The sequence below is a fragment of the Oncorhynchus masou genome, chromosome 14, assembly GCF_036934945.1.
Source record: "Oncorhynchus masou masou isolate Uvic2021 chromosome 14, UVic_Omas_1.1, whole genome shotgun sequence".
NCBI lineage: Eukaryota > Metazoa > Chordata > Actinopteri > Salmoniformes > Salmonidae > Oncorhynchus > Oncorhynchus masou.
Genome location: NC_088225.1, coordinates 7,235,031 through 7,256,836, shown reverse-complemented (window position 1 = coordinate 7,256,836; position 21,806 = coordinate 7,235,031). Strand labels below are relative to the sequence as shown.

At 46.4% G+C, this 21,806-nt stretch overlaps 1 protein-coding gene across 13 annotated transcripts in view; it reads left to right on the top strand.

Annotated features, from left to right (window-relative positions):
• Positions 1–21,806, top strand: part of LOC135554070 (G patch domain-containing protein 8-like) — a 37,172-nt gene that overhangs the window by 8,445 nt on the left and 6,921 nt on the right. Inside the window, exons 1-10 of one of the 13 annotated variants that reach the window (XM_064986094.1) lie at positions 2,352–2,435; positions 3,568–3,603; positions 5,846–5,867; positions 7,432–7,450; positions 9,911–9,983; positions 13,943–16,010; positions 18,858–18,925; positions 19,062–19,148; positions 21,072–21,215; positions 21,524–21,654. In XM_064986094.1, the coding sequence (XP_064842166.1) occupies positions 15,995–16,010; positions 18,858–18,925; positions 19,062–19,148; positions 21,072–21,215; positions 21,524–21,654 (446 nt within the window). In that variant the 5' untranslated portion in view covers positions 2,352–2,435; positions 3,568–3,603; positions 5,846–5,867; ... (1 more) ...; positions 9,911–9,983; positions 13,943–15,994. The other 12 variants (XM_064986100.1, XM_064986096.1, XM_064986101.1 and 9 more) reach the window with 12 other exon arrangements.

Below are 21,806 nucleotides of genomic sequence, written 5' to 3'. Positions count from 1 at the left end.
AAGCCCTTTGATTTAGACTAAATTGTCATTGGGGTTCAGGCATGTTGCATGTTATAACACTATGCAGAGCATACTGCTCAGTATTCAGAGCAGCCACCCAGTCTCTCTTCTTTCTAGTCTCTTCCATCAGACTCGGTCTGAGCAGCAGACTTCCCCTAATGTGGGGTCATTCGAGGTAAGCATTCATTATCCATTTCAGTGTAGGCAGTGGTTACGGGGAACCCTGAGTTACAAGTTTAGATGGATGTTTATTTATGCCAAAATATTTATTTAGCTTTTGTGAGTGGTGAAATTAGACCGGAGGAGAGATGAGAGAGGACCAGCAGGCAGCAGTGGGAAGATGAGATTGTGGCAGTAGCTGTAGCTGGTTACACAGTAGGCATTCTGATCACTTCCGAAATTCAAGAGTCGTGTGTGTGTCCCAAATGTAACCCTATTCCCTAAAGAGTGCCCAACTTTTAATAAGGGAAATGGAGGGGAGAGGAGGCAGCCATTGATTTGCTGGTAAATACCCCCCCCCTCCCTTCGCTCTGTAATAAGGAACTGCCTCTCCCCAATGGATTTCTCCAAAACAAACATGCTGATGCAGCTTGCCCTCCAACTGAAATAATGACCCGTTAATGTGGGATCGGACAGCGGTTTTAGGGTTGTTTGTACCTGTTTTTAAATCGGTCAGGCTAGTGTCATCCAGGGATGTCATGTAAAGCTTTACTGTGGTACTAATCATGTTGTCTGGGTAGAAATAAGGGAGCAGGTGATCCGTTTTGAATTTAATCCTGGTTTTGCCTTGAAGGTTTGAGCTACGATAACGTGATCTGTTGTAGTTAGGCTAGTATCTGTGTTCTTCAGTGGATCCCCCAGTTGGAAAGATGAAGCGGTAGTAGAATCAGTAGGTGAGTAGACAGTCACTGCTGCTGGCTGCCGCCTCTACAGACTTCAGAGCACATCAGTGTCATCAGAAGACGTCCCGCAGGTTCTAACCCACTTCGGCTTGATGTTCTGCAATAAAAAGGTAACAGAAATGGCTCCTCCTCTGAGGTTCTGTGTTAAACTCAATAAGCCTCACGGGGCTCTACAGTGAAGCGATTTGACTCAAATATTTGTCATCGTGTTCCTAAATTTCTCAGTGCGTGCCAACATTTTTCAACTTAGGCGCACACGTGCTCCTCGTAACAAAAGGTCAGCGTATAACCCTACCTCGGTCGTCTAAACCCATTTGATGAAGTCAGTACCGCAGCTTGACCCAAGTCTCAAATATACTCGGAGCAAAGGGATATGGGGCTCCGGATCTCTGTAATATTCAACACACTTGAACAGTGGCTTTCAGTCAGTCTAATTGAACACATTGAAGGAACATTGCCTTGTGTCTTCCAGTCATTCAGTTTCAGCAGGTTGAAGGTCAAAGAGGAATCGCATCTGCTTTCCAAGGTGACCTTGACGTGCCATTCTGCTGCCTCTGCTTTGAGGGGTAATGTGTCTCGTCTGGGAACGGAGACTGTATACAACACCCACCTTCGGGAAGGAGTGGCACGCTCATTACTCGTCTCGTGATGTCGTCCTCAGGTCAAGGACCCTGTCTCGTACAAATAGGATGCCTCGTTTTTGCATCCTGCTGCCCTGAAAAATACAAATGACTCAATTAATTCTAGCCCCCCCAATCTGTTCCCTTTCATTGCAGACAGGGAAGTGAATTGGGTTAGATCTCTGCACTGACCTCATGGCATTGGAAATGTTGTTGTAATATAGCTACACACACACACACACACACTCTCTAGCCTATTATTTTGTACCACTGTAACCGGTTTAACCACACACGGTGAAAATTAGGTTTCCATCTGTCTTGTAAGATATGGTTCTCTTCAGCTGTCAAGCTTAGGCAGTAGAGAACCTTATCTCAACAGTGCGTGCATTAAGCTATGTCTTTGGCAGGAATCTATATGTGTTTTAACATGTCCATTTCATCCCCTTTTGATTGTGTGTGTGTGTGGTTTCTGTGTAATTGTGAAATGTGTTTTAGCCTCTTGGGAGCTGAAATGGTTTCACTTCCATCAAGGGAACACAGAAACAGTAGGAGTTTCTCTTTTGTAGACTGTTCCATTTTCCTTCGGTTGTTGTTCCCTCTGGCTTTTCACTACTGAGCGCTCTCTCTCCATCTCGCTCGCGCTCTCTCTCGCTGTCTCTCTCTCTCTCTCCATCTCGCTCGCGCTCTCTCTCTCTCGCGCCGTCTCTCCTTGTGTTCTCTCATGCTGTCTCTCTCGCTGTCTCACTGTCTCTCTCTTTTGCTATCTTGTCTCTCTATCTCTGTGTATGTTAGCTGTCTGGTGTCTAACCCTCTGTCCCCATGTCTTCTCTCCTAGGGGGGAAATCACTTTGACCAGTATGAAGAGGGCCAGTTGGAGCTGGAGCAGGCGTCCCTGGACAAGCCCATAGAATCGGTAAGGCCTCATCCTTCACCCCTACACCTTTTTGGACAAGCCCAACTTGAAACTGTGTGTGTGTGAGAGAATTAATGATTGGTCCAGAGAGAGAGCAATAGAGCCTCGCCCCCTTCATTCACCCTGTACTGCCTGTGTGATAGACACATCCAGTGTTCCCTTGACAACTCATTCTCCCTATTCAATCAGTAGAATCACTGTAGACCCCTTCCCTTCCCAAGCCCTCTGCTTCCTGTGCCATTTCCTGTGTGATAGCTCTTAGCTGGATGAATAGGATTATATTTTCACTATTTATTCATTATTATATTTGACTTTAATCGTAGCTCTTTACTCTGAATTTGCGTGTGTCTTTTTTAAGCCCGTTTTCAGTGATCCAGGCACTAGTTCACCAGATTGGTAGAGTGGAGTGGATAAGGCACTGTTACCAGTCTATAGTTTAAATAACTTCCAATCACTCTGTTAAAAGGGCAGTGTACAGTAAAATGTAATTTGTGTATGTCCTCTTGGGAAGCGTGAGGTCCCTGAGTTTAGTAGTGGAAGTTTGCTTATCCCCGTTTGTCTCCTTTGCCCTCGGTGCTAAATTACGCCGTGGCTATTTAGCAATAAAGGCCATTTGTACAAACCTCTCTAGCCCCCTCTACAACACATCTCATCACACACATACACACAAACTCTTCTTATATATTTAAACACACACATAGTTAATTATAGCTTGCTAGCACCCTAGCCACTGAAGCACTATCACGAGATGGACATATTCACGAGGGGTCCTGTCGATAAATAACATCTAATCTAATACTCTCTGGGCTAACAAGATTAGAAGCGTAGCACACAATCGCATACTCACACACATGTTCACAACACACACACTGGGGGGGGGGGAGACAGGCGAATCAGATGTGGTCTGATTGTTCTGCTCTGACCTGATTTGGGAAAGGAAAGGAACTCGGTGCCTTATCCACTCCACAGCAAGAGAAGAGAAAAGGTGTAGGCTTGGAGATGGAAGTGTGTGTTTAGTATTTGTGTGTGTGGCGTTTGTGTACTCTGTGTGTTTGTGTGTATATAGGACAGTTATCTCAGAACATTACAGTATTGTACACAACTTGGGGTGTTCGACATTTCTCTCCTGCAGCGAATTGGCCCCTATTAGCTAAGCAGCAATGACCCGGTTTGTATTTGCACGCTCCGCTTTCCTACTCCCATCTTTTTAGGGTTTCCTTGTAACGCTTCTCTTACTGTCTCTCTGTCTTCACATCGCTCTACCTCTTTCTGCTCTCTCTCAATCCATCTCCCCTCTGTTCTTTTTCATGCACCAATGTTCAAACAATGATTTCTCTCTCTACTACACAGTGATTCGGTGTTCAGTACCCTCTGTCATTCTGTGCTGGCATGGTGCTTGTGCAACTGGGACTGCATTTTTCGCTGACAAGGCACATGGATAATATCGCAGGCAGCTCTTTTCTCTCGCTCCCCCTTCCATCTCTCTCTCCCTCTGTCTCTCCGTGTCTCTCTCTCTCTCTCTCTCTCTCTCTCTGTCTCTGTCTCTGTCTGAAGCACTGCGGAGAGCAGGCCTGAACTCCACTCTTGTCTCCACAACGTCTATCCCCTCTCCTCCTCAGGGCATAGTGGATGTCCTCTGACTGCAACTATTGATCTGATTCTGAGCATCTCAAGGCACAGCAGAACAGTATCTTATCCCAGCTGCATTGAGAGTTCATGGCGAGAGTTCCAGCTGCATTGATAAATAAAGCTTTAATTACAAGTAGGTACGAGGAGGGTTTTTAGGCTTTTGTTTGAAACTATATACAGCCAGTCTGCATCGAAACGGCACACACCCACACAGCTATACCGCTAGACCATGAGAGCTTGCCTTAAGCATGTAGCTGTAACAAAGCCAAATTATGCAGCCAGGCACTCTGGTGTAAATAAACCTGTATCTGTTCTGTTGTGAGGCACATAGACAGCAGCAGTAACAACAGCGGTAACAGCAAGGTCAGTCTGTCCTTCTCCTAGCTCTGCTGTTGTCCTGCTGCTCTGAAAGCGTTACTAAGCCATGGTACAAATGCTTCCTTGATGAAATGTGAGGGCGAAAATCCTGTCTGGCCCTGACCATTTCTCCGTAGGCCTTCGTGTGACTCATATATATATACCCTGACGGGTTGTCATGGTGGGCGGATTGATCAAACCAAGCTTAGCCACGTAGCACCAACCCACTCACTGGCTCAGGAGCCCACTGTGGGTGGGCGGTAGAGAGGAGTGGAGAGGAGAGCAGGAGAGGTGGCCTGCCTGCCTGCCTGGGTAAAGTGGCTCTGTTGCTCCTGCGCTATTGTCTATGGAGGGGCGCCGAGAGCCGGGCTGCAGCACGACAGCTCCTGACACACGTGGAGAGAGAGAGAGGACTGTCACTTCCACCACAGACACATGCTCACATAATGCGTATTACACACACACACACACACACACACACACACACACACACACACACACACACACACACACACACACACACACACACACACACACACACACACACACCAAACCTTTTAATTTCAGTGAAATTGCAGTTGATCAGCTTCGAAATTTCACAGCTCCACTTAAGTTTGTCAGACCCTCCCCCCTACTCCAGTAGCAGTGTCATGGCTCTGGGGTGACGGGGGCAGTGACAGTCGTCAGCATGTCTCACGTCAAGGCGCTGGCTGTGTGTGCAGCGCCTCTCTGCGCCCCTCCCCTGCCACTTGTGTGTGATTCTGATCTGTAGGCAGCTAGAGGTCTGTGGTACTTTACTGGGATCTGTTTTCTCTCTCTGTCTTTCCCCTCTGTTCTCTCGCTCTTTCTCTAACATTGTTTTTTGCATTGCATGTTTTAACTGGCTATCATTCGGTGCTAGCTCTCTTGCTGTCCTAATCACACTTTTTCCCCTCCCCTCCCCCATTTCTCCAATGTCCCCTACCCCTGTTCCCCCCTCCAAATCCCTGGCCCTGAGAGAGAGATGCAGTGGGCAGCCTCAGACACACATACACACACACACACACACACACACACACAAGAGCAAACTCTATTTAAAAAAAGCACCTGTGCACAAGCTGTTCTGGCCTCAAACTTGAGAGAGAAGATTGATTTCACACCGTGCCATTTCACGTGATGCCTTCCGGCCTTTTACCTTTGACTACTGAGACACTGCACCAGGTCAGGGTCAGCTACATCACAGCACCACAGACAACAATATTCAGTCAAACCTCAGTCAGAATCGAAGGAAACGTACATGCCCAGGGATTTATGACAGGTCAAAGGTCGTACATCACCCTTTCATGGTGTGGTACGACTGCAGTAACACACTTGACCCCTGCCCACCCTCCGTATGTTATCACGGGTGCTAACAGCCATTTGGTGTCTCTCTGTTCTGGGTCCAGGTGCTGACATCATCAACATGAGGTGGGTCTGACGGACTGTGACAGTGTACCAACTGCTTAAAGGCTATGTTGTTGTTCACATCCATGTATCAACAGAGCTGTAGGTGTCTTTGAAATGATCAACCTTGTATAGGTGTTTTTTTTCCCGCTGCCACCCACACACATCACAACATCGCCCACACACACACACACACACACACACACACAGAGAGCATGGAGGAACACACACAATTATACGCCACAGACTACTGTGCTGTTGCTCAGGCACCAGCTGTATCTTTCCTCTGCTCCGTGCCGTGTTAGTGTTACACTCCCACCACCTCCCAGCCTTCATTTGGGAAAATGAACCCCTGGAAGATTACCAAGGGAAAGGTCATCTGCCGTCAGTCACTCATCCCCTTTACAACCCTGACCCCGCCTAGGGCTCCAACACTGCAGGAGGCAGACTGACGAGGTCAGTTAGATGTTTTTAAGGTCATTGATGGTAATGGATCCAATGGTCCTGACCAAGTCTGTCCACAGGTTAAGTCACAACTCAAGGTCAGCTGAACAGACCCAAGGTTAGGTAACAACTGCTCTCCAATATGGTGGTGCTAAGAGGGCAGGTCCTTGGTTGGAAGGTGTGCTATTTGGCCTGAGGCCCATGCAGGGACCGTTGTTTCCATTTAGGCACACCTATCTGAGCCTCAGCAGGGAGGAATGTGAGCGTGCAAGGCAGACAGACAGAGCGCCAAGGACAGCGGAGCTGGAAAAAGAGCTTTATAAGGAAGAGGAGAGCTGCCCCCCTGCTCTGTCGAACAGACCCGGCTCCACGAGACTCCTGTAAAAACACACATTCCACAGGGGGACAAGAGCGGGTGACGCCTGACTGCGACCCTCTGTTTTGTACTGTCACAGTTACTAGTCACTCTCACTCACTGAAATCTCACAGACATAATCATATAAAATATGACCCAAGTTTTGGTTGATATTTTTTCTGACATAATTTTCTGGTTAAGTGGATTAGCGTGCTGTCTGTTCTGTGGGTTAAGGCCTCAGACAGTGATGGTGCAGTAATCCCTATTTAAAAACCTCCCATATAATGCAAGAGGCTTCTGAACCCCTCCGTGTGAGGCTAACACACAGCCAGCGTCTACTGCACACACACACACACCGTCAGCATCACAAGGTTTGAAGACCCACACACTCCGAGGTTCCTGGTATGGTGCCCCCTGTATACCTCTTCCTGCCTTTACCCCTATCTATTTGTCGCCCCCCCCCCCTCCACCCCCCCATGCACTGTGTCAATGACAGCACAATGCACATTACCCTCCCTACCAACACTCTGTGTGGATTTCTCTTGTTTGGATAACATTTTCTTTTTATTTCTCCTATATTAACAGTAATCATTAAATCAGTGAGTTTATTGACATGCCTAGTTACCACATTTCTGTTTTGTGTACAGTGTTTTATACATTTTTTTAGGGCAAAATAAAGATTTTAGCTCTTTTTTTAATAAGAAAAAGCTCTAAAACAAATTGCAGTTGAAAGCGTTAGTGACTGGCCGGTTTCTTACATTGTGTCACGTGTGACTGTTCTTTTGACAGCCCAGTATTTTAAAGCCAGGTTCGTATGGAAATGCCTTCACTCCACTTGCACTGCTGTTGGAACTCGCCGCCGTTGCTTTTCATCGTCCGCCTGTCTGTTTTGTTCTTCATTTAGTGCATTCATTCATCTGTTGTTCAGCACACAGCCTGCGCCTCATCTCCGCCCTCACACTCTGCTCAGTCCATTCTGATTGGCTCATTGATCAGTCTCAGCTGTTTTGGACTGAAATTTCTACCCCACACCAGCCCCACCTGGTTTTCCTCATTCTGATTTACAGACGCTGCTAGAGTTATTTTGGGGGAGGGTTACAGACTATTGGCTTACATTTGATTCCCCCCATCAACCTACATAACCCCTGAAAGGTGCTATTAGATCAACTACTCTCCTCAGCCAGTGCTTGTTTTTCTGTGTGGGTTATTGCTGCGGTGAGAACTAAAAGCATCCCCAGTACCTCTGTCAATGGGAGCAGGGAAGAGTCCACTGCAGCGCCATCTGCAGTGCAGAGAGACAAGGCTGCAGAGGATCATGGGAGTTGTAGTCCTCCAGCCCCACTTTGATTTATATCTGCTTTGACTTGATGTGTCTAGCAACCAGCATGAAGATGTTTATATGGTGACACCATGCTAGGTGATGTATAGCCCCAGTTATTATAAGTACACATGCGAGCCCTGAGGCCCAGTATGAATTCCTCTCTTATCTGTGCTTGGAGTGGAAGATCTGACCGGCACACAGACACAGCTCATATATCCCCCATTCCCAGGCTCTGTTCTACTGGGTCTTCCTGTCTGGAAATAGACGAGGAGAAAACAACCAAACAGAGCTAGGAAGTGGTGCAGTTCAACTTCTCCCTGGGGTTAGGTAGGAAAACACATATTTGTGTATTTTATCAGCAAGGCCCTAAAACAAGTGTTGTATATGAGGGAGATTATCAGTGTCTTTGGAGGGGAGTTGCCATTTCAACAATATTTTGTGGCCCACTTAAAACAAACCAATTAGGTAATGACATTTTAGTTAACGATAAGCAAGCGGGGAGCGTTGACTTCGTTATACAGATGGGGGGAGGGGGGGGCACTAGTTTACCACAGGGACTCGATAAAATTGACTAAAATCCATGGCTTGGACAAAGGCAGACGGGCAGAGATGCAGCATGTTCTGTGTGTGACAACCACTACCCCTTCCACATGCACTAACCCATACTGCCCCACACCACCACCACCCTTACATCTCCATCCACTTCCACTGCTTTCTGTCTGTCAAGACGATCTACTATGACCCAATCCAACCATCACCTCTGTGCTTGAGCCCATCTCAGACTAACACCATTGGTCCGTTGGCCCTCTGTTGACCCTGCCCTTCTGTATATGCATCATCATATACAGTCCAGTACTAACATCGTCTCCTTTTTGTTTAACTCTTCAACAAAAAGCTGCATGCTGTTTTACTGTTTGGTTTCAATCCCTCCCACTTGGTTTTCTGTTTGAAATTTGACATCTACTCTCTTTGTGATTATAAATATCCATTTTTTGGGGGTTGGTTTGTATGTTTTTGGTAGAGTGCAGCACCCTGGTGAATGGTAGTAGAAAAGCTTGGAATAGTTATAATCACAACTGAAACGCAACCTTTTAAATGTTTCATTTTATTTTTTACAAATCTCCTTGTTTCTGTTTTCTTTGTGCTTGATGATGTACTGTAGTTTGTAGTGGTGCGACAGTCTTGCATTTCACTTGTTTGTTTTACTGCCGTCCCATAGCGTTATAACAGTCTCAGTCACGCACCTGATGTCTTCCTCTCTCCTACACAGTCATACACACTCTCAACCCTGGGCCTTGTAATGGTAACCCAAGGCCCTCTTCGCACTTTCTCTCTCTCTCTCTCTCTCTCTTTCCCCCTCTCTCGCTGTATTTCTCTCGTGACAGCTGCATATCTTTCGTGGCGCTCCCCTCTTGTCTTGGTTATGGAATCACAACAAGCTTGGGAGTTTCTGGTCCTCCTTTCTGTTAACGCAAGGTTTCCATTCCTCGTTTTTGTTCCATTTGTCTGTGTACGATAGATCTCGCTATATAGCGGTTCATATATGTATAAGCGTGTGATACATATATTACCGTCTCCTTTCTCCTCTTCCTCCCTCCCCTTCGTACCTCCCAGACAGCTGATATTCTCTGTGTTACAACAACGAGTAGAACATGGGACGCTTCATCCCCAGTTTGTAAGCTTTCGAGGTTTTTATCGCTTCCTGTTAGGGTAGGCTCCTTCTCTAAACCCTCAGTGTGGCCATAAGGATGTTAGTACAGAGACTACGCACTCCTTCCCTCCCTCCTCACCTTCCCCCTGTGCTGGAAGACACTGATGTCACATGGTGGAGGAGGTGGTGATGATTTGGTAGTAGTCCTGTATGTGTTTGTGACCCGTGCCCACGGGAAAAGCTTTTCTTATTATTGGAATGTTTTTGGTCTTTTTCTCCTCTGTTCTGTCTGCCAGGATAACATTGGGCACCGGCTGCTTCAGAAACATGGCTGGAAGCTGGGGCAAGGACTGGGCAAAACCATGCAGGGTAAGAAGACATTCTCGCCCCCTCTCTCTCTCTCTCTCTCTCTCCATACTCCTTTCTCAAATGTGTGCTAATACCTCTCAGTACTCCTCCTCTTTGCCTCACCTTTCTCCAGGTTTTATTTTGTGCTTGTTTTTGTTTCTTTTTGACTGTTTCCTTTCTGTTTCCTGTATTTCTTCTGATCTCTGTCTTCCTCTTCTGGTAGGTAGAAAGGGATCAGAGGATTTGGTGCATGACCCCGGTACAGTTGTCCCTGTCGGTCTTGCCCTGGTCTTCGCCAGAACTAGGTGTAGAAAGGATAGTGTAATGCACCCTGGGACAGGACAGGAGGGGCGAAGGGAGAAGGAGGGGGGTGTTCCTTGCGCCACTGCGGGCTCGAGTTAAAAAAATTTTTTTAAGGGGATGTAGAATCCATGCTCACCCCACACACACTCGCACTGATGCACATTGCTCATAAGCTCCCTTGAGACACACTGCCCTCAGCCAATGGGAGCTGCTGTTCATTCTCCTCCAAAAAAGACATTAGTCTCATGGTGGAATGCCTGTGTGTACCCAGCTTGGTTCCACTGTGAAGTGTGTAGCAGACAGAGTCCAGGTCTGCTTCTCAGATGTTCCACTGATCAAGAGTCAAGTTAGTTTGCCTTGGAACACCTGTGTCATGTTTGGAATTTCACCTCAGTTTCTAGAATGTCTTTGCTTCATAGCTGTGGTGATTAGTACAGTGATACTAGGCACTGTAGGGTTGTGTGCTCGTAGACGATTGCGGAGTTATTGTAACTGATGAGGTCTGTATAGTCTAATATAATCACCTTCGTGTTCTACCCTCCCCAGTACTTAGTCAAAATAATTCAGTCAATATGTTGGTTAGATTTAAACCGTTAATCTCACTCCCTCCCATTTCCATTATTGATCTCTCCCTGTTATTAACTGGCACTTTATTTAAATGAATTTTAAGCTAATCTGGTTGAAGTATTGATGGGTTACTTTAGGGGGTACACTGGTTATCTGTTATTTCAGGATTTCCATGGTAATAAACTAACTTTTGATTGGAAATAGTTGTATTGATGCATTTTGTGTGCACTGATTGACCACAGCTCATGTCAGATGGTGTTTTTAGTTGGCTGACAAGGGTTTGAGCATAAAAACCTCTGCGTTTAGCAGTGACAGACAAGACAGTACAGCCAATGCACTCAGTGTCTGTCTCTGCAGTTCCTCCTCCCTTTAGGTCTGTAATGTCCTGGTGAACTTTCATTAGACAGCCCAAACACGTGTTTGCATGTTATCTACCTGCACTGCTGTGCTAGTACAAGCTTTCATGTCTGTGTGTAGGACTGTCTTGGTCTGAAAACGGCCTTCAGAACCTCACGCAGCAGCAACACTCGGTGCAGGATGCAGAGCTGTTGGCTGTGGTTCATGCTGTTTTTCCTCTATAGGCAGGGATTGGCTGGCCCAGCATTGACTGGTGCTGTGCAGGATGGTGGGGGGGTGCTTAGGCCACCTCAGCCTCTAGTTCAGCTCACGGCCTCATTTACTTGGTCCTGGTGGTGCAGCGCCCCGGCTTCTCTCCACTCAACTCCTGCCTGCTACGCTAGATTCTCTTCCCTCGCTCGCTCTCTCTCTGCCCCTCCGGTCTCTCTCGCTCTCTCTCGTACTCATACCCTCGTCCTCTTTCTCTCCCTCTCTCCGTCTCACTTTTCCCCAGCTCTCCCTCTCCTTCCCCCTGCTCTCTCTATAGAGGGTGATGAATAGCAAGTCTCTACGTTGGTCTTTAAAAAAAAAATACAAATAAATTGTACATGTAAAATTGTAGGCGCACGCGAATACATTTTGGAGCACAGTGCAAAATATTTTAGGTTAGAAAGCTAGAATCTTACATTTTTCTAGGCGCACTGGTGCTAGGAAAAGATTGAACAACAAAATATTTTGGTGCCTATGCGAGTAAAATGGTCGCACTGTAGAGCCCTGTGTCGTGTTTCCCTTCAGCTTTGAATGATGTCATAGTTGGCAGGCTGGTTGGTCCATGTAGTCTATTGAGAATTGGTTTAGAGTGAGTGTGTCTACTTCACGAGGAGCCTTAACCTCTTCACCCAACCCCTTTCACTCTCATTTGTTTCCGCCCAGAGCTAGCTACACAACCCGGACCCGTCTTTCACCCAGCCTTTTCTCATCCCTCCATCGTTCCTCTCTCTCGCCCCGTTCCCTTAGTCACGCCAGCCTTTCCCTGCCCACCCAGCAGGAAGCATCTGGATTACAACACGCTAATGGGAAACGTCCCAGTCTGCTCATTCTCTGTCTCCTAACACACAAGTCTTGTTTTCAACCGGGACACAGTGCCTGGATGCCTTCTCCCTCTCAAAACCGTACACTACTGGGGACTTGTCCTCTTGTTCAGTCTGACACCCTGAGCAGGTGATTGTAACAATGTGTCGAATGCTACATTTGCATCTTAACGTCTTACTAAGTGGATAAATAGGCCCGTGTTAGAGAACCTTGTTTTTATACTTGCTTTTAGAGGAGGATGCCGTTACAATGCTGCTTATGCAACTGTAGACTTCCTGCCTCCCTGCAGTAGTAGCCTCAGGTGCAACATGAGGATCTGCACTGAGTTAAGACCTGCGTCAATCAGGTCAGCTGGCTATTTGTTTTAAGGGAGGCGAGTAGTGTACGTAGCGCAGGGCACACTGCATTCTTTTAGTGTCTGTTTTTCTGTCTGTAGTGTTTAGCCATGGCTCGTCTAGCTGGGGATCTATCCCACCCTCCCATTTGGCAGCACTGTGCTAAACACAACAGTCACACAGAGGAATGCCACACACACACACAGCAGCCACGGCAAATGTAATACCAACAACGCTCTCGTATGCTAAGGAGCTTTTTGAGGACGTTGCTACACTTGTGTCAACGACTCGTCATCTCTGGCCTTGAAGAGAACACAGCCGCTGCGTGGCGTCTTGCTTGCTGAGGGTCTCAACGCTGTCCCATGAGGAATGGTGGATTGAGGCTAATGCCAGGGACTGGTTGTAAGGAGGTTGGCAGGGGTTCCTGGTATTTCTCCGCTCTCACCTCTCCTCTGCTCATGGACATGTAGGGCTTTCAATCCACTTCTCTGTTACCAGTTACCAGCCAGAGGCCCTACAGTCCAGGACACTGCCTCCTACAGGGCACATTGGGAACTACCTGTCTGAGTGAAAGCACTGCGGTGACCCATGACTCTGATGCGTTGATAACGGGATTGAGGCAGACAGTACAGGGTGTTTTGTTTTTAAATATGCATTTTAAAACCGGACCTGCTGTCTGGTTGTCAGTAGTCTAGCGAATAAAGGGGGTTGTGTTTGTGTGTTTGATGTGATAATCTATACATGTTTACGGCTTATGTACTAAGCGGCATGTAGCCTTCTGGTTAACAGCGTTCGGCCAGAAACCGAAAGGTTTCGAATCCCTGAGCCGACAATCTGTGCCCTTGAGCAAGGCAGTTGACACTAATTGCTCCTGTAAGTCCTTCTGGATAAGAGCGTCTGCTAAATGACTCCAATGTAAAATGTTTAAGTTGGAGTGTAGCTCTTGTGTTGTTGCTGTTTGCATGGTGTCAGTACAGTGTGGTTATGTAAGCAGTGGCCTCTGCTCTGTGGGTAAACGAGTCTGTCTGGCGCTAGCCTGCCTGCATGTCCAATTGTTGTGGATTTGAATGGTCCTGTGTCTGAACCCAACAACTGTGGACAAATATGGTCATCTACTTTACTCCGGAGTGGACTTATAACACAATCACCGTATCACGCCATCACATCACTATAGAATGAATCTGTGGGATCATATTCTAATGATGATAATAATAATACTCGTTCTCTCCCCTCCTGTCAGAACAGAAGCTTGTTTGACTTGATAGCAATGTTTCCCCTGTGCTTTGAGTTTTCACTGTATTGACTCTGTTCTTATTTCTTCTTTTGTTCTTTTTGCCCCTTTTTTAGGTAAGGTTTGTTGGATTCCCTCTGTATGTATGTATGTATGTATGTTTGTGTGTATGTTTGTGTGTGTGTGTGTTTCTCCCACTCTACAATTGACCTCAATGTAACACCGCCCTTTACAACGTAGGCTAATACTGGCCTCTCTCAGCTTCCTCCTCTTGGCTTTATAAACCACTAAACTATTATTTCACTTTTCACAATCTGCTCACAAGTACCTACAGTGCTTTGATTCCAAGTACGAAAAACCCAACCAAAATCCAATTAAAATCAAGGTAGATCCTAGTAACAAAAGATTGCATCACATCCTGTAGAATCACCAGCTCCAAGTCTCTTTAGATTTGTGTTTTTCCCTTTGAGTGTCCGTGGCTGCCATGGTTGGGGGTTCTGATTGGTTGTGACCACGGCTCAGTCTTTTGAATGGCTTGCAGAGTAGCCCCCACCCCCCCATCCGCCTGTATCTACCTTCAAACCTGTGGAGTGAGTGTGTACTGTATGTATGCGTGCGGTTGTCATATGGGACTGAGACGTGTGTATTTGGGTGTGTCAGTCACTGACGCGGGGGCCCTAGGGAAAACTTACAGGGAAAACCTCACTCCCCCCTCCTTCACCCAAAATGTGTTTGCCCCTCCCTCCCATGTCCACCAACGTCACACACACCCATCATCCCTCTCCTTTTGGCCTTCCTCCCCTGCACAGCATGCCTGTCCCAGAGGTTCAACCCTGCCTGCCTGGACTGTCAGTCATCTGGGGATTTAAGCAGTGCTCTGTATAGGCTACCGTGCTACACTCAAAGAACCCTTCATATGCTCCATGGAGTACTTCAAATTCAGCTCTAAATAATAATTTGACTGTTGTTATCCTGTTGTTGCACACTTACAGTGCTAGACCAAGTCTCCTAAGCACTGCTCAAAGCCCTGTGGCCCCCCTTTTCAGGTACATTTCCTGTCTATGTTCACCGTCCTGGGGGTAAGCATGTCCCAAACTGAGCTTGCTGACAGTGAGGGGATTTGGGGGAATCTAGGCGAACCAGGCTGACAAGACAAACATCTGTCTGTGAGGCTGACAGAGGGGAGAATGGTGGCTGTGTGTCGAGTGGTGTTCTGTTGTCAGGGGCAGCTGATTGGTTGCATGCTCGTATCAAATGACGCATGGTCATTCCTCTTTACTGTACCAGATGCGATAGATAGATATTTTAACACGCTACATTTAAAGCATGATCTGTAGGACAGCCGGACAGGGAACCTCGCCCTGTTCTCCTGCTCCAAGTGGATCTGTCCTCAGATTCAGCTGTTTAAACAATCATCTTCTACCCTGAAGAACAGAGTCCAACTCAACTCACCCAGAGCTCTTATCTGATGGGGATGTTATTGAAGCCAACTGCTGGCTCTAGCTGTCATTCTTTGGGGTAGGGTGAAGGAAGAGTGAGGGGTGTTGGGAGTTACTTACCACAGATATGGGACATACAGGAGAGAGGAACAAGGGGTCCAGGCACTCATGGGATATTGGGGTAGTAAGAGCCAGGACTGGGACGGTGGGGGAGAGAGTGTGGTGGTGAGAGGAGATCCCTGTAAGCACCTGGAGGGCCAAGAGTGAAGAGAGGAGAGGAGGGCTTTAACCCCCCCCCCTCCCCAAGTCCCATCCCCACCACATTCGCCCTTCTCTATGTGCCTCGAATCTTCCTGCTTAACCAATTGGTGTTTCTTTTTTACAGCGATTTGATCCTGCCCATGTTGTGCTGATGGTAAACTTAGTGGTAAATGTTATTTTTTCCCCCCTGGTTGAATTGTTTTTATTTTGTTTCATTTTTTTCCTCCCATTTCTTTCATTTGTTGTTTTCCTGTCATCAGAGCACCAATGCTACATAGGCTTTCAATTCTCTCTCAGTATTAGTACTCATTCTGCTGTTTGTATATTATCATGTATATACATCTCCATTACTCTTAGAAACATTCTCATTTTGTTTGTTTTCAGTTTTTATTTGAATTTTTTACCTTGTGATTCACACTGTGATTTAGATGCACACTTTTTTGTCCGGTCCCTTTGTTGTCCACTGGAATGGGTAATGCTGAAGGTATTGTCACTGTGTTTCTAAAAATGGTTATAGTTGGGGACATCTTCTGTAATTGTGAAAACAAATTTAAAAAAAAATCGTATTTCATGAAGATTAGGTGCCTGGATTGTGACTCCTCCCCCGTGTTCTCAGGGAACTGGTCCATTGGTGGAGAGCTTTACTGCAGTGGCCTGTCTGTCTGTCCGTGGGCTGGTCTCAAGCAGTCCCCCTTGTGGTTGGACTGCTCAATATCCACTCTAATAGTCTCGGTCCATCAAACTCAACTCTGGACCTCAAAGCTATATTTCCACTGTTTTTTTTCTTCTTCCATTGTTCCCCTCTAATTAGGGACTGATTTAGACCTGGGTGTAATTAATGATCAGGTAGAATAGGCGCTGCATTGTCATTTGGACATCTGCATTGACAGTGCAGCATTTATGGTGATACGGCCTCTGCGCAGGTCAGGACAGTCGTACTTCTTGCGCTTCGGGGAGCAGAGCTGTTATTGAGGAAGTGAGTTTGTTTTTATACAGGACCTCCCACCTACTGTCAATCAATCATGTCAATGCGGAGCTATTCAGAGCCTTCAACATTATTCCAAAATTATGAGGGGCACACGGCGATGCGGTACGGAGCTCAATTTGGCAATTGCGTCACACCCTCCACCCTGCCTTAATGTGTCCAACCGGCAGACAGACACTGTAGTGGGGTTTGGAGTCCAGACAGGCCCTTATTTGATACACATGCGGCTATAATTTAAGAATTAGGATTATACCATTGGGCTGTGACCATAACAATGATACAAGAACAATTCAGAGAACAGACAGATGTTAACAGAGGATTCAAATAAAATAAAAATTGCCCCATGGGCTAGGAATGAATTTGTCTCACATCTGTATTCTGGCACTAATGAATACATTAGGTATGTAAGCCTATGCTGCTGCCCTGTTATGCCAATGCTGATTATCACGCTGGCTTCCATTGTAATAGAAGACTGTAGTCAGTCGGCACGCAAGGCCTTAGTCACTGTTATCACTAGGCCCTTTTAATATATCTGGTTTTATGCGATCAGACCATAATGTCGTTATGGCCCTAACATTATTAGTTATCACATGATTTAAGATGCAAACCAAACCTGCTCTTTTAGTTTCCGAATGAGAGACTGGTCTCTCCTCCTCGCAAGTGAGGCATGTAGATTAGAAATAAGGTACAAGGGGGTGTGGGATATGGCCAATATACCACGGCTAAGGGCTGTTCTTAGTTACGACGCAACACAGCGTTCCTAGATTCAGCTGTTGGCTGTGGTATATTGGCCATATACCACAAACCCCCGAGGTGCCTCATTGCTATTGTAAACTGGTTACCAATGTAATTAGAGCAGTTCAAATAATTTGTCACACCCATGGTATAAGGTCTGATAACCACGGCTTTCAGCCAATCAGCATTCAGGGCTCAAACCACCCAGTTTAATATGGCTAATAGGTTGTGCTATGTGGTAATAATAGTTAGCCGTCATTTGTTTCTGATTGTGGATTTGTTCATTCCTAGCCCTGTTAACTATAGACAAGCATCTTTTTAAAATGTTCATAGTCACTCTTGCCCAAGGGTATAAACTGAGTCTAAAATTGATCATAACGTAATCTTGAAGTAAGGAGAGAAAAAAAAAAACTGAAACCAAACTGAAGTGCTGATTGGACTCTTATCTGATTTACTGTGAACCTGGCTGCCAACCAACAGCCACTGCTGCAGCAGACTTGTCCAAATTCTGTTTTGTGCCTTTTTTGTTTTGAGAACCCCTGTCTGTCCAACCCCACACCCTATTTTCTTAGGTAAGTATCCCCTCCCCTGCAATGTCACCATGGCAATTCCTGGCCTGTGACGTTACTCCGCTGTAGTTCAGTGCTTGTCCTTTATTTACTCTCTCTCTCTGCTTCGTTTGGCTGATTATGAGTGGATTAAGCTAAATTACGTGTCAAATCTCCAACATAGTTTTGATCTTTTTCTGTTTCTTTCTGTTTTCTGGTTGTTTTTGGTTGGTTCATTTATTTTTCTGAAGTTAATTTCCTTCTGATCTAGCTCTTTTCACAGCTTACGTAACATAGCTTAAGTAGACTGAGGGAAAGAGGGGGAGGCTGTTAGGCCAGGGCCATGATGAGAGGCCTGGGGTAGAGGGGGAGCAGAGGCTGGGTCTCCTATGGGACAGTACAGAGGGTTGTGGGGTCAGTCACTGGGCAGTTCAGAGCCGGGTGATGGGGAGGCTGTACTATGTTGTCGCAGTGGTGTTCTGCTCAGTAATCTGTAGCAGCTGTGTCAGCCAGCCCCTCCGGCAGTATTGTCCTTGGTAAACTTGGCGTTCTTGTTGAAACGGACTGCGGTACTGGAGGAGGGAGGGGGGAGAGAGGCTACGCTCAGCAGTTTGAGACTGGAGGGAGACACGGAGAGACTGCGACAGATACAGGCTTAAACCCTGTCCTTGCCACTGTTTTTGTCCAGTATACTTTATCCCTCCGTTTCCTTGTCCTCTCCCCCTCCCTTATCAAAATGGACGTCTCTGAACTGCTCATATGGCCTCTGCTGGTTACGTCTCAGAACTAGGATCAGTGCAGCAATTTGGATGCGTCTTTCTAGAAAAGAGAACCCAGCTGAGAAGTAGTCAGGGTACTTAAGCTGTGCCGTGCCTGGTGGCTATGGTAAGCTGTGAGAATGGCTGGTTTTTGGTTCACTGTAGCTTTTCTGGTCTCTTTGCACTTCAAGGCAATATTCTCTAACCCCAGCACCCTGTGCTCTTTAGGCAGGCTGTCCCCGAGCTGTCCCCCCGTCCCAGTGTCAGAGCCTCACCTCCCTCTCTCTCTGTCTCTCTCCCCCCAGGACGCACCGACCCCGTGCCCATCATCCTCAAATATGATGTCATGGGGATGGGACGCATGGAGATGGAGGTAAGACACTGTCAGTGGCTCGCAAAATATCCATGTGTAAAATGGGTCTGTGTATTTGTGAGTGCTGTTTTAGTTTGTTCATAGCGAGTTTGTTAACTTACATATACCCTGTGTGTGTGTGTGTGTGTGTGTGTAGTTGGATGTTGCCGAAGATGCTACAGAGAAGAGGAAAGTGCTGGAGGTGGAGAAGGAAGTCACAGAGGAATTACAGCAGAAATACAAGGTGAGACTCTCCTTACAAGCTAACTCAGTCCAGCCGTACATACGCCTCTCTTCTCAAGGTCCTCGTTTCAACAATCTCTCACTAGCATTCGTTCACTCGCTTCAAGGTGACCCTGTTTCCTGCATTTACATACCTTCTTGCTTTTCTCCTGTGCCAGTGACTCATAGCCCTGTCTTGTTAAGATTCTGCTGCCGTTCTGTGTCTCAATGCAGTAAAATCGGCCTTGGAGAATCATAGAGCTTCTCCTGTTCCTCATCTCCCACTCACTTGCGCTTCTTTCTAGTGGAGAAAATTGGATGACTTCATGTGAGGAGTTGCTGTTTGTGCTGGTGTGAGATTCTGAATATATGAGATAAACACAGACAGACGCTCAGTCAATGGAACACTTGTACTGTCATGCATGTGCCAAATGATTTATTTTAGCGGGTTACCGGTATATCTGCGAAAATGGCATATGCCAGTGCATTTGGAAAGTATTCAGACCCCTTGGCTTTTCCCTCATTTTGTTACGTTACAGCCTTATTCTAAAAAAAATAATAGATTTTTTAATGTCCCACATCGATCTAGACACAATACCCCCTAACAACAAGCAGAAACAGGTTTTTAGAAATGTTTGCAAATTCATGAAAAATATCAAACTGATATCACATTTCTTTCAGACCCTTTACTCAGTACTTTGTTGAAGCACCTTTGGCAGCGATTACAGCCTCAACCTGTATTTATGGAGTTTCTCCCGTTCTTCTCTGCCGATCCTCTCAAGCTCTGTCAGGTTGAATGGGGAGCGTTGTCTTCGCTGTTGTCTTGGTTGTGTGCTTAGGGTCACTGTCCTGTTGGAAGGTGAACCTTTGCCTCAGTCTGAGGTCCTGAGTGCTCTGGAGCAGGTATGCAGGTATGCTCCAGAAACTTTGTTCTGCCCTTTGTTCTGTTAATCTTTCCCTTGATCCCTCCTGCTGCTGAAAAACATCCCCACAGATTGATGCTGCCAGGTTTCCTCCAGACGTGACGATTGGCTTTCAGGACAAAAGTTCAATCTCTGTTTCATCAGACCAGAGAATCTTGTACAATTGGAACGCATTTGACCCTCTGAAACATCGAGGTGCGGGGGGGCTGCCATAATCGAGATCCACGTCATCGGGGCCTGGGTAACAGTGGGTTAAACTGCCTTGCTCGGGCAGAACGACAGATTTTTACCTCGTCAGCTCGGGGATTTGATCCAGCAACCTTTCAGTTACTGGCCCAACGCTCTATCCACTAGGCTACCTGCTGCCCCTTCAATTGATTGACTCTAGGAAGAGTCTTGGTGGTTTCAAACTTCTTCCATTTAAGAATGATGGAGATCACTGTTTCTCTAAGGGACCTGTCAGCTGTGGGACCTTATATAGACAGGTGTGTGCCTTTCCAAATCATGTCCAATCAATTGAATTTACCACAGGTGGACTCCAAGTTGTAGAAACCTCAAGGATAATTTTGTAAATAAGGCATTTCTGTTTTTAATTCATGTGCAATTTGTTTTTAATTAAATAAAAAAATACAACATTATGGGGTATTGTTTGTAGATTGTGAGGTGAAAACAATTATTTAATCAATTTTAGAATAAGGCAATAATGTAACAACATTTTCAAAAAAAGGGAAGGGGTCTGAATACTTTCCGAATGCACTGTATAAAAACAACCCGCAAGCACAATCCTTGTACGCTTTGTTACCTTATGTGATTGATTTCTTTCGGTTATTGGACTTTTAACCTCAATGATAAACAACCATAGAGTTTCCTGTGGATTACTCAAGCCCTATGATAGGAGAATAAAGACCAGATTATACAGGCTCTAATCTCAGGATGTTATTTCATCAATCCATCTCTAATCTGTATCAATGTCACTCACATCTCCTGTCTCCGCCCCCCGCCCTCCTCGACCCCAACAATAGGACCAGGTGGAAAAGGAGAAGGCCATCGCCAAAGCCCTGGAAGACCTGCGGGCCAACTTTTACTGTGAGCTGTGTGAGAAACAGTACCAGAAGCACCAAGAGTTTGACAACCACATCAACTCGTACGACCACGCTCATAAACAGGTGAGGAGGACCTCCGCTTACCCCCACGCTGCTACAGCCCTCCACACACTGGGTATACTGTCACCGTGTACACGAGCTCAGACAAACCCCAAGCCTTAAATCCCAGACACTCTCAGTGGAGAGGGCTTTGCAGATATAAAATGGTCTTGTTGAATGATGTTGCTGCACCATTGACCTTACTGTGGATGCAGGAATCCTTAACTGCTCTCTTTCTCTCCCTCTTCCATCTTCTTCTCCTTCTGACCCAATCTGTCTTTCTCCCCCTTTCTTCCCTCTCCCGCCATCCTGCCCTTGGTGTGCTGCTGCAGAGGCTTAAGGAGCTGAAGCAGAGGGAGTTTGCGAGAAACGTGTCATCACGCTCCCGGAAGGGTGGGAAGAAGCAGGAGAAGCTGCTACGCAGGCTGCATGTGCTGGCTGAGCAGAGGAAACAGCAGAACCGGTGAGCACATGCTACAGTATATACTGCACACTCAACTGCCCTCTCCTGGCTGAAGTGGAAACTGTAACACAATAAATAATATCACATTTTTATTTTATTGGTCACATATACGTGATTGGGTTAGCAGATGTTATTGCGGGTGTAGCGAAATG